This window comes from Colletotrichum scovillei, assembly GCF_011075155.1.
Source record: "Colletotrichum scovillei strain TJNH1 chromosome Unknown Contig00014, whole genome shotgun sequence".
In the NCBI taxonomy this organism is placed as follows: domain Eukaryota; kingdom Fungi; phylum Ascomycota; class Sordariomycetes; order Glomerellales; family Glomerellaceae; genus Colletotrichum; species Colletotrichum scovillei.
The window spans coordinates 606,645-620,735 of NW_023336272.1; the positions used below are offsets into that span (position 1 = coordinate 606,645).

General features: G+C 29.0%; 1 protein-coding gene across 1 annotated transcript; it reads right to left on the reverse strand.

The window, feature by feature from the left end:
- Window positions 1-237: 237 nt before the first annotated feature.
- Window positions 238-1,041, reverse strand: HER10_EVM0007584 (stcQ; the record flags this gene model as incomplete). The annotated part of the gene is made up of 1 exon (XM_035477137.1): window positions 238-1,041. The coding sequence occupies one exon, from the start codon at window positions 1,039-1,041 to the stop codon at window positions 238-240; it is 804 nt and encodes a 267-aa protein (XP_035325812.1).
- Window positions 1,042-14,091: the final 13,050 nt, after the last annotated feature.

Here is a 14,091-nt window from a genome sequence, read left to right on the forward strand (position 1 = left end):
ATTGTAACCCGTAATAAGGGACATGAACGCGGGCAATGTGTGATCAAGCCTCAATGCGCTTTTACTTACGATGAAAGTGGTTTTTGATGGAACCTGCGGGGCAACCACACGTTTCAAAGTTGTCAGAATATAATGCTAATAGCCTTGGTTCGAAGCGGACGAAGTCGAAGTTCCCCTCTATGATACACATTGGGAGTTCCTTCACTTTAATTTCTAGTTGTCATCTTACGATCTCTCTCAAGCAGGCCCCGGCGTTGGAAGGTAGGGGTGCGCGAACGGAAAGTAATGACGAAGTAAACCAGTCAAGATACACCAAGGCGTTCCAGATGGCAACTTCGCGCTTCCACCAGAATTGACAACGCTAACATTCCGCATATCGTACTGCCCACTCTCATCGTTCGCTGCTTCTAGCATCGCGGCCGCTAGGTCCAGATACGAGATGAAGGACTCTTCTCGATTCATATCTAACCTATGACCTCTCTGCTTGTCGACGGATAGGCCACCAGGCTTGATAAAAATGGTAGTGATCCTGTCGCCATGTGTCCGTAGAAACGCCTCGGTCTGCCGGAGGTCTTCGTATACATTTGATGCAGACCTGAGTAAAATGGCGCGGAGCCACACGGGTGTGTGCTTGGACAGGTGGTCTTCAATGGTCGCGGATGAAAGGAGGACGATCTTGGGCAGCTTCTCGCGCTGCGCAACATCATATGACCAAGACACGGCCTCGATCATGTTCAGGGCACCCACGATGCCCTTCGCTGTATCAAGACCGACATGACAATCCGGCACGTTCGTATTTGTGCTAACAACGTGGAACACGGCTCTGGCGCCTTGGATGCATTGCGCGAGGAGTTCGACGTCGTCAATGCTTCCCTCAAAGACCTCTACCCGTTTACTGTCGAGGACGTAGGGCGATGCTTTGAGCAACTTGTTCTTGTCGCGGCAAAAGGCTCGGATGTGGGCGGCAGGGTCTTGAGATAGTTGCTCAATTAGTGCCGTTCCTGTGTTCCCTGTTGCCCCTATAATGGCGTATGTAGGCATGGCTATGGATAGCTGGCGGGGCCTTGATAGCTAATGTGCTGAAATAAACTCAATGATTGAAACATGGAATGGCTTTAAGTCAAAGCAATGTACAGAACTGTTATAAGATCATACTACTGCTCTCCTTCCTTCGGGCATGCAAGGGTTGGGGGGAATTACAGTATAGTTAAAGCCCGGGGCCCGTCGTCAAGACGCTCTTCCCCGAAACCCGATTACCAATAAGGTACATCGAGGGCGTGGGGCCCACTAAGCACATAGATAGCCCTAGCTCTATTGAGAGGTATATAACTCGTATACGGATTATAAAATACTAAAGGGTAAGATTTAATATTAATCTTAATAAAAACTTAATTACGAACTTATAGTTTACTATAGCTAAATAGTAGGATAGCTAGAAGGTAGTATTATTAATAGCTAGGTGGACCTTTTTATTATTCTAATTAAATATATATTTATTTTAGATAGGCCTTTAATAAAAACTAATAATTACTTATTATAAGTCGGGTTTAGAATTCGAAAAATGAGGACTTCTAAATTTACTAGCTTCCTAAATACTATAGATTAGAACGAAGTTTAGGAATTCGGAAACCTCGTACTAATTAAAACGAACCTTATTAACTATAATAAAGTAAATATAAATAGCTCGGTTACTATATTAAATTTAATATTTATAAAATAAAAATAAAATATACTTATAATTAAGTTTTTATTTACGGGTATAATATATCCGGTTATAATATATTATTACTAAAGTTAATAAACGCTTACTATTCTTTTACTATAATTAAAACTATATATACTATTCGATACTATTATTTTTAAATATAAATATAATATTAAAATATTCCTTAAATTATATAAGTTTTATACTTCTACTTCTAACTTAATATATAGTACTATATATATTATCATTATAATTATAAATCCCGGGCTAGTTTTACTATTTTTTAACTAATTTTTATTAAAACTTTTATTACTATATAAAATTAATATTACTTAAAAACGAGATAGCTACGATTATTATTACTTTATTAATAAACGTAAATATTATAGTAAAACTCGTAGTTCTTATTACTACTTATTATTATAGCTCTTTTTATAAGCTTTTACTATAGTTATTATGATAATATTAATAATACTAATTAAGGTAGATAAAATTAAGAATATTTATAGAGTCTTTTAAAACCCTCTAGCTTTTATTTAAGCTCTAAGCTCGATTCTTTACGCAGAAATATTATCGTTACGAATTTTATTAATATTACTAACTTAAACGTAACCTAAACTAATTATTACGATCTAACGTAACCTAAACTAATTATTACGATCTTAATATTAACTTTAATTAATATCTAGTTTTATAAAATTTTATAAACGCTTTTAAAAATATAATAAAGTAGCGTTTATAATTTTAAACTCGCTATATTTAATTTTATTAATATTACTCTTAAATAGATATTATTTTTTTATAAAAACTTAAGTAAGTTTATGCTTATTTTATTAAAAGCCTAAGTAAAGAGCTTTTTAAAAATATTTTAAAAATTAATATTCTATTAATAAATAGCTTAGTATAAAGGGATAGTATTTAATTTAATAATTTAAAAGACATTAAGGTTAGTTATAAATTATAACTAAACGTAGTAATATTATTATTTTATCATCTTATTAATATTAAATAACTTTTAGTATTATAAATTATTCTATAAGCGAGCTTATTTTATTTATAATATATTAATAAAACTAAAGCTTAATTTAAGCTCGGCTTAGTTATTTTATTACGAGGTTTATTTAGGTTTATAGTATAAAAATTAAGTATAAAAAGCTAGTTTAATTACTAGTCCTAAAGTTTTTAAATTCTAATTATAGAATACGTTATTAAATTTTATAGTATATTTAAAGCTATTTAAAATGCCCTCGATTTATTTATATTATTACTTATTTAAAATAAAAATCGTTTTTAATAACCTCTACTTTACTATTTATAGTTCTTTTATAACTTAACTATCTAATTTAAAAGCTAGATAGATCTATATATTTAAGAACATACTATAAAAGGGGCTTAAGACTAAAAAAAATAATAATATATAATAAATAAATAGCTTATATAAAAGTCCTTTTTATACTATATAATAGTATATTAATAGACTTATATAAGTAAGTACTAATAATTTATTTAACTTATAAAGGGACGTTAGTTAAGAAATTAATTTTATATTAAAGGATCCTTTTTATACTATATTTAAAAGATAATAAAGTATTATAAGATATAATATATAAATATAAAAGGCCTCTAACTATAATAAGATTTATTTTAAAAAGTATAAAATTAATAAAAACGGTTAAGTAATATTTTTAAACTTTTATACTGCTTATTAAAAAATTATAACTAAGTTATATATCCTTTATATAGCTTAAAAGATTAATTATAATTATTATATAACTTAAACTACTAATAAACTAAGAACGCTATTTAAGTAATTTTTTTAAATATTATAAATAAGCGCGATTATTTTTTTATTAATATTATATAATATATATAATAAGCGAGTAAGCTAAATAAGTAAATAGGCTACTTAGCTACTATAGTACTACTTATATTATTATAATACGTATTTCTTTATTAAAAATAATAATAATATATAATAAAAATACTTAATTAAACTTAGTAATTTAAGCTATTTAAAAAACTAAAACTTTAGTATTCGGGCCGTAATAAAGATTTATAATATTAGCTATATTATTTTAAGTTATAAATTAAAAAAACGTTATTATAACGTAATAATATACTTAACTTATAAAATTTAATATTATTTAAAAAAAGTTAATTAAATATATTTTTAATTTAGATATTAAATCTTTTTTCCCGTTTTCGTAATATTAAAAATAATAAATTAATTACTTACTAATTATAATATGCTTTATATTAAAAAATAATAAGTTTTAAATTTTATAAAATAATAATTATAATTATAAATATATCGTGTTTATAAATAGAATTATAAAATATAATATTATAAATTTAAATATTTATAATTTTAATAAGACTAGTTTTATAATAAACTAAATTTTAATTAGTATAGTTATAACTAGTATTAAAAGTATTTAAATACGAAATTAATATAGTTTAGTAATTATAAATAAGTTATAATTATTTAAGCTATTAACTCTTTAAATTATAATATTCCGCTATATATTATTATTATAAATTAATATTATCTCTTTACTTAATATACAGAATTTAGTTTTTATATAATTAAATTATCGTAATATTAAAAATAAATAAATAATAAATAAAAAGGCCTAAATTAAGCTTAGTACTTTAAATAGTATATAAAACCGTATATAAAAATTAATATTATTTTTTATTATTAACGAATACGAAAATTATTATTTTACGGATTTTAAGTTTTTATAAAAAAATAATATTATAACTTTATATATATTAACTTATTTATTTTATTTATTTTAGCCTTTAGATATTAAATATTTTAAGTTTTTAAAAAGTTAAAAATTAAAAATAAAATACGTTAAAATAATATATATATTATTAAAAGGACTTCTTTTTATATGTATAAAGTTTTATATAAATAATTATAAAAGAAATATTTAAAAGGATTTAAAGGAATAGGGCTTATATTTTTAAATATAAAGAGTATATTTTAAAACTTAATATAAAATTATATATTTTAATATTTTTAAAATCCTTTTAATAATACTCCTAATATAAACTTTTAAATACTAAATAACTTAATTAAAATATCTTCGTAATTATAACTTATTAAAAATAGAATTACTTATTATTAAAATAGTTCCTTAATTTTAATTATTAAAATTATAAAATATTTATTTAAAGGGTCGTAAATTTATATATTAAATCGCTTTATTAAAATCTAAAAACTAAATTTTTTTAAAAAAATAACTTATTTAATTAATATTAAAAGCTAAAAAAACCGTTTTTAATAAAATAAAAGTCTTATTATAACTAAAAGAAAGGACTTTTAATTATAAAAAAAGGTTATAACCTAAATAAAAAAATATATTAAAATAGTAGTTATTAACTAAGGGTTAAAATGGGCTAATAATAATATAATATCTACGGGAATATTAATTATAATACGTAAATATATTAATTTAATAAAGAAATATCTAAAGAAAAGGGCTCTAAATAGTTTAGATTAAATATATAAAGTAGTTATTAATATTTATACTTTTATATTATATAATTATAGTTAGGTAGCTTACTCGCTTATTTAGCCTACTTACTTATTATATACGTTACTTAAATAACTAATTAAATAACTAATTAAGAAGTTTACTAATTAAAATACTACTTTAATAAGAACTTATTTTAAAAATACCCCTTAATAAGTCCCCCCCTCTAAGGCTCAATAAATTAGGCCCCCTTAACGCCCTAGCTATTATAACTAATATAAATATACCTAAAAATAGCGCAATACTTTTTAATAATATAAAATCTAGCTAAGTAATAATATAAATACTATAAATAGTTAAGTTAATATAAATACTAAAATTTAGTATATTAATACTAGCCTAAAAATTATATTTTATAGAGTTAGAAATCCCTTTAATACGGGCTATATTATAAATATAAAAACTATATAAAAGTCCCCTAACTTTTAATAAAAAGAATACGTAATATAAGATCTAACTATTTATATAAGCTAATATTAAGAAGTATTATATACGTTAAAGTAGGTATAACTCGCTCTATAAATAAGTAATAAAAAGTTAGGAGCTATTTTAGTTAGTAATTACACGGAGTATAATATACTTAGTTTTTTTAATACGTAATATATAGTATAGCCCGGCAAATTGCTTTATTAGGGGACGACTTAAGTTATATTTATAATACTCTAAATATATATACTAATTATTATAATTATAATAGGGCTATAACTAATTCTTTATTTATATTATTTTATAATAGAATTCTTAACCCTCTAGTATTTTTAATAACTTAATTCTTATCTTAAACTTAAAAATATTATTAAATATACTATATTTTTATTAAAATAGTAATATTATAAAGATAATATAATAGTAAATTTATATTTTATATTTTAAATAGCTTTATATTTAGAAAAGTTCTAAGTAAATAAAATAAGTATGAGGCTATTATTTTATATTAAAAATAAAAGGGTTTATAATATTTATTTTATAATATTTAAAACTTAGTTTAGAAATCCTTAGAACTATTTTAATATCTTAATAACTTTCCTTATTAGCCCTTTAAAATTAATACTTTTAAATAATAAAAGATTATTAAGGACTAAATAAGTTATATTAAGAATCTTAAAATTATAATAAAAATAAATAATAATACTCTTATTAATCTTATTATTTATAAAAAGATATTTATAAAACTTTTAATTATTAAATTAAGCGGTATAGTACGTAGCTAAGAATATTAATAGCGTTTTTAATAAAAATTATAAATTTATATAAGGAAATATTAATAAGTTATATAAAAAATTAGTATTAGTAATAAAAAGTTATAATAAATAAATACTATTAGTTCTTATATTATTATTAATATATAGACTTTATTTTATATATAAAGTAAATAGTATTAAAAAAGGAAACGTATAAATAATAATTTTTATTTCGATTTTTAAGCTATTTTTAGATATAATTTTCTTAGTTATTATATTAATTATTATAGCTTTTATATAGTAGTTTTTTCTAGCTTTATAAGTATAAAAATCAACCTTAATAAGATTACGCTTTAAAAGAAATATATAATACGGTATATTTTTAATTATATAATATATATAATATACCCTAAATACGCACTTAATATAATATAATAATTTTAATATAAAACCGCTATTTAATTAAAGATAAGTAAGCTACTCTCTTCGTTATATAATAGTACTAGTTAAAAAAGTTAATAATAAAAATTAGTTATAATAATTAGCCGTAATAGTTAGTTATAAAAGTCGGAAATAGCCTTTTTTAACCGTAGAGGTTCTAAATTCTAATAATAACGTAGAGGTTTTTAAAAAAAAGGGCTAAAAAGGCTAATATTTATAGAGCTTACAAAGATCCTTTCTATTTTTATTACTTCTAATATTACCTAAAACTACTCTCTATTTTAACTAAATAAATTTATTAAATAAATCTACTAAATAAACCTACTAAATAAACTTATTAATATATAAACTACTACTTAGATAACTAATTAGATTACTAATCTAGAGGTTAGCTAGTTAAAATACTACTTTAATAAGAACCTCTTAGTATATAGTTAGTAATTAGTAAGCTAGAACTAAAATACCCGTTAATAAGTTTACCCCTCTCGGGCTAAGCGCCCTCTTTAACTAGCTTAACGCCCTAGCTATCATAACTAATATAAATATACTTAAAAAATAATATAATACTTTTTAATAATATAAAATCTAGCTAAATAATAATACGAACGCTATTAATAACCGGGCTAATATAGATATTAAAATCTAATAAGTTAATACTAAACTAGAGATTATATTTTATAAAATTAATAATTAAAAATAATAATAATTAAAAACTAGAAGTATTATTTAAAAGTTTATAAATAATTAAAAAAAGAGTATATTATATAAGATTTAGTTACTTATGCAGGCTAGTATTAAGAAGTATTATATATATTAAAATAAGTATAGTTCGCTTTTTAAATAGTTAAATATAATAAAAATTAAGAGCTATTAATAAAAGGAGATAATAGTTAAGTTAGTTAATTACTATTTTAATTAGTAATTAAGTACGGAGTATAATATATTTAGTTTTCCTTAATACGTAATATATAATACGGTCCTAAGAATTACTCTATTAAGGGATTATAACTTTTATATTATAAATAAAATTAATAAAATTACTAAGGATACCTTATTTAATTAGTACTATTACTAATTAGAATAAATAATTTTTAAAATTTTAATAATAAATTAATAACTAATCTAAGTTAAAAAAGTTATTATATTTCTAATTTTATAAATAATATTTTTATTATAGAATAAGTATAAATAGTATTATATTTAATTATTTATAGCTCCTTAGTAAAAATATTAAAAATATTTTATAATAGTTTATTTTAATTTAGCTTAAAACTAATTATTATATTATATTTAAATCCCTTAATAAAGTAATCCGCCGTACTATATATTATGTATTAAAAACTAAGTATATTACGCTCCGTACCTAATTACTAACTAAAATAATAATTAACTAACTTAATTATTATCTCCTTTTATTAATAGCTCCTAACTTTTATTATATAAAGTTTTTAAAATCTAGCTATTTAAAAAGAGCTATACTTACTTTAATATATATAATACTTTTAATACTAGCCCGCGTAAGTAACTAAATTTTATATAATACGCTCTTTTTTTAATTATTTATAAACTTTTAAATAGTACTTCTAGTTTTTAATTATTATTATTTTTAATTACTAATTTTATAAAATATAATCTTTAGCCCAGTATCGATTTATTAAATCTTAGTATTTATATTAACCTAGTTATTAATAGTATTTATATTATTATTTAGCTAAATTCTGTACTATTAAAAGTATTATACTACTTTAAGCGTATTTATATTAATTATAATAGCTAGGGCGTTAAACTAGTTAAAAAGGCGCTTAGTTTAAGAGGGGTAGATTTATTAATAAGTATTTTAAAGAGTTTTAGCTTATTAATTACTAATTATATATTAGGAGGTTCTCGTTAAGGTAGTAGTTTATGTATTAATAAGTTTATTTAGTAGGTTTATTTAGTAAATTTGTTTAGTAGATTTATTTAGTTAAAATGGAGTTTTGGGTGATGTTAGAAGTAATAAGAATAGAAAGGATCTTTACGAGCTCTAGTACGAAGAGTAATAAATATTAGCCCTTTTAGCCCTTTTTCTAAAAACCTTTATATTATTATTAAAGTTTAGAATTTTTATAATTAAGGGCCGCTTTTAATTTTTATAGCTAACTATTATAGCTAATTATTATAACTAACTTTTATTATTAACTTTTCTAGCTAGCGCTACTATATAATAAAAAGGGTAGTTTATTTATCCCGAATTAAATAGTAGTTTTTATATTAAAATTATTATATTACGTTAAGTACGTACTTAGGTATATTATATATATTATATAATTAAAAAGTATATTATATTATATAATTTTTTTTAAAACGTAATCTTATTAAAGTTAATTTTTACTTATAAAGCTAGAAAAAACTATTATATATTATATTTAAATATAAATTTTAAATTAGTTTTATAAATAATTATTAAATATTATTAATAAAGAATATAAATAACAATAAGGCTCGTAATATTTATATTAATAATAATAATATTTAATTTAATAATAATAAGTAATATATTAAAAATATAGTTATATAAGTAATAAGTTAATATTAATTTTTTGATTATTTTTATATACTTTATTTTAAAATTATAAGTATTTATTAATATTTATTATAAAATATATATTATATTTATAAAACTTAGTATAAGATAATATTATAAATATAGTTTACCCTTAGGTTATATTAAATAAACTTAGAATATATTAATACTTATTTAAGTTAGTTAGCCTGAGCTTAATTAAATAAATAATAAATTATAAATAAAAAAATAAGTTGTTAAATTAATTATATTATTTAATTTAAATAAACTTATACTAAATATAAAGCTTAAAATAGCCCTAATTATTAGTTTTAAATATAAAATAACTAATATTTATATAATTTAAATAAAATAAATATTTTAAATATATTAAAAATAAAAATAAATATTATTATTAATAAATAAGAACGGGCATATATAATTAATATTTAAAATTAAAGTAAATAATATAAAGCGAAGTTAGTATAATAAAAATCTATTTTTATTTTATTATTTTAATAATACTAATTTTAAATTATTAACGTATATAATAAGCGAGTAAGCTAAATAAGTAAATAAGCTACCTAATTACGATTATATAATATAAAAGTATAAATATTAGTAATTACTTTATATATTTAATTTAAACTATTTAAAGCCCTCTTTGTTACGGCCAGCTAGTCGTAGTGAGTATGTTAGCAGAAGTTGAGGCTGCGATAACTAAGTAAACAGTGTCGTAGTCGTGGATAGCTTCCCTGAAGCTATGTCTGTAAATCGTAAGGTGGGTAAGGCTTCGGTGATCAATCGTAGTCTTGTCAGAAGGGGTTCTCAGTGAAGATAGCTGAAAGCGATCGTAAGATCTGATACTAAGTTGATTGCTGAAGAAGCTATGGAAGTCTGTCCTTGTGCCCGGCTCAAGTCCACACTATATACAAGTCTCGTTCCTGAACATATTCTTTGTCCGTATGTTTACCCAACGGTTCCCGTGTTCTGAACATACGGGTTCCGTATCGTGAAAGGACGGACCCCGTATCTCGAACGTACGGAGTTCCTTATCTCTTATCGTCACGTGACTTGTCCCATAGTTCTTCCGTCCCGAGGAGTCGCCCTGAGTTCGTGTTCCCGCATATATGGTGTGGTAGCCGCCGTAGGTCCTGTGGGGCAGGCCCTGGCCTTGTCATGCGTGTTGGGTCGTAACATCAGCTCCTCCTCTCAAAGGTCTAGTCCTCTAGGCCTATAAGTAGGTCCCTTGTTCCCAGGTTGGGGAATCATCGCTTGCCTTTCTAGCGCAATGTGCTGACACGATGTCAGGTCGTGTTGAAAACGTTCTTTGAAAAACACTATCTCGAAACTTCGGTCGGCTTGTGACGACGTGTTTGATCGTTTTGGTTCTAGCGACGTTATGCCCTGCACTCGGTGTTTTCGCGCCAAACGTCCATGTCGGATGGCTGATGGCGCCAAAACGTGCCAAGGCTGCAAAACCTGAAGCGTTCTTGCGATGGTCTCGTTGTGGCATCGAGTCGTTCGTGCTTCCGCCGTTGTTCCGGTTTCTTAGGCTGACTATTTCGTAGTGCAACGGCTGAGTGACCAGCGTCAAGAATGGGAAGAGAAGGAGGAGCAGGCTAGCGACGCCTTGCTCGATCTTCATGAAAAACTGGCTCGGATACAGTCAGAGGTTGCTGAGGCAGCGGGCCGTCTTGCTCGTATCCGGGCGATCCGAAAGAAAGTGAAGGAGAGGCATGTGGAAACTTTTGCTCGTGGTATGCAGGAGTTGGAAGAAGAGGATGGTGTTCTTCCTGCGCTGGATGCTCACGAGGTGGGTCGAGCGATCTCCAGGCTGCTGGCGTTTCTAATGATGCCGACTGGCTTCTTTCGGGATTGGCGACGAGTTCGCGTCCCTGGGGCCGTTGGTGTCGTCTTCTGGTAATCCTCGAGAAGCTGTCGAGAGTTCTGGAGGTTCGTGACGGGTTCCCATGTGTTTTCCTCGTGTCCGTAGTTTTTCCATTTGATTAAGAATTCTTTTGTTTCGTTCCTGACTCTATGGTCGATGATTTTTCGACTTCGTATTCTGGTTCATTGGGTTCCACGATGATGCAATCTTCTGTGTGTGAGCCCTTAGGTGCTGGTTCGAGAAGTGAAATGAAAGACTGGATGACACTTCATCGTGTCTGGTAGTCTCAACTTGTAGTTGACGTTTGAGACTTTCTGAATGATTTCGAAAGGTCCGAGCTTTTGTAGTCCAGTTTGTCGCTTGGTCGTTTTGTTTTGATGTTGCGGCGAAGGAGGTAGGCGCTATCTCCCTCTTCCAAGGTTGGTCCTCCAATCCTTGATCTATTCGCGTTTTTCTTCATGCGTTGACGTACAAGCTCGAGATCCAAAGATGCTTTCTTCTGGATTTCTTTGAGTTTTGCCACGCTGGCCACTGCTTTAACAGCTTGTGGTCCTTGTCGTGCTTCTCCGTACACTGTTGGCTGATATCCGTAGTTCAAGTAGAACGGGGATTCTCTTGTGCTTTCGCCAACTGCACTGTTGTATGCGAATTGGGCCATTGGTAACAATGTTACCCAGTTGTTCTGATCGTAGTTCACATAACAACGGAGGTATGTCTCGAGAATCTGGTTGATTCTTTCTGTCTGTCCATCGGTCTGCGGGTGGAAAGAGGTTGACAGTTTGTGATCTGTACCAAGTTGCGAGATCAGGGATCTCCAAAACTTTGAAGTAAACAGAGAGCCTCTGTCAGAGATAATTTCCTTCGGCGTACCGTGGTTGGCAACAACGATTTTGAGGAACGTACGCTAACCCTCTGCGCTGCTGGCCTCTTTGTAAGGTATAAAGTGGGCGAACTTGGTGAGTCGATCGACTATAACCAAGATGCTGTCGTACCATACGTTCGTGAGTGGTTCTTTGGACTTTGGTAGTTTGACGATAAAGTCCCATGAGATTGATTGCCATGCTTCCGTTGGTGGTTGCAATGGTTGCAGCTCGCCATAGGGCTTGTGCGGGCTGTTCTTGCTTTTCTTGCAGGTCGCACAGTCCTTAATTTCCCGCAATTTCTGCGCGTGTGGCGGATTTGTCGTAGTGCTGGCGAATCCGTTTCCACGTTTTGGTAACTCCTGGTGACCGTGTGCAGGTGCACTGTGAATTTCCATGATGAGCTCAGGGTCATCCTTCCAGTCGGGCTGGTACTGATCCTTCTGGCTATCATAAGAAGCTTCGTAGTTGGTACAAGGCTACCGTCTTCTTGTTTGAGGATAACCTGTGTCTCCTCGGGACCGTGACTTCGTGGTCGGGTCTTCTGCTGAGAGCGTCTGCTCTGCTGTTTTCTGAACCTTTCCGATAAATGATTCGGAAGTTGTATTCAGATAGGAACTCGCTCCATCTGACTTGTCGTTTGTTCAGGTTCTTGTTTGTCGTGAAGTTCGCGAGATTCTTGTGGTCTGTAGACTGTGACTTCATGCTTGGTTCCGGATAACTGTGGTCTCCATTCTCGAAATGCTTCGATGATGGCCATCAGTTCTTTGTCGTGGATTTGCCAATTCAATTCTGCTCCGTGAAATGCTTTGGAGTAGAAACAACATGGGTGAAGCTTTCCTTGTTCGTCTCGTTGTCCCAAGACCGCTCCCATGGCGAAGTCTGAGGCGTCAGTCTCGACTTCAAAGGGCTTCCGGGGGTCTGGAATTCTGGTAACTGGTTCCGAGACGACCATATTTTTGACCTTGGTGAATGCTTCTTCGCACTTGGGATCCCAAATGAATGGGGCATCCTTTCGTGTCAAGTTGTTGAGAGGTCTGACGATGTTGGCATAGTCCTTGAGAAATCGTCGATAGAAGTTGACGAATCCCAAGAATCCTTGTACGTCCTTGACGTTCTGCGGTGTAGGCCAGTCCCTGACTGCTTCCACCTTTGATGCTTGCATGTGGATTTGTCCTGGCGTGATGGTGTATCCGAGGAAGTCTACCTTCTGTACGTGAAACTCGCACTTGGAGGTTCGGCGTACAGTTTGGCATCCTGAGTTTCTGAAATACCATGTGGACATGCTCCTTGTGTGTTTCGAGGTCGGGAGAGAAGATGAGAACATCATCAATGTAGACAACAACAAAGATGTCAACGAACTCCCGGAGTACGTGGTTGACCATCGTTTGAAAGGTTGCCGGAGCATTGGTAAGTCCGAAGGGCATGACGAGGTACTCGAAGAGTCCTCTGCGAGTCCGAAATGCCGTCTTCCACTCGTCTCCTTCCTTGATTCGAATCTGGTTGAATGCTTCCTTGAGATCTATCGCGGTGAACCAGTTGGCTCCGTGAAGTAGGTCTCTGAGCTCAGTGATGAGGGGTAAAGGATAGCAATTCTTCTTCGTGATTTCGTTGAGTTTCCTGTAGTCGATAACTGGTCTCGATTTTCCTCCTTTCTTTGGTACGAAGAATAAGGGGAATCCTGCGGGGGATTTCGAAGGTCGAATATGTCCCTTTTCGAGCTTCTCGTCGATGTACTCGTCGAGATAGTCTTGTTCTTCTTGATTCATAGGGTATATTGGATAGAACCCGGGTTGCGTTCCTTCTTTGAGTTCGATTTCCATATCCCAGCTGCTGTGTTCTGGTAACCCTGTTTCTTCAGGTTCCATGAATAGTTTCGTGTATATCCGGTACTCCTCGGTATAGTCTGGAGTCGTTGCGATCCTC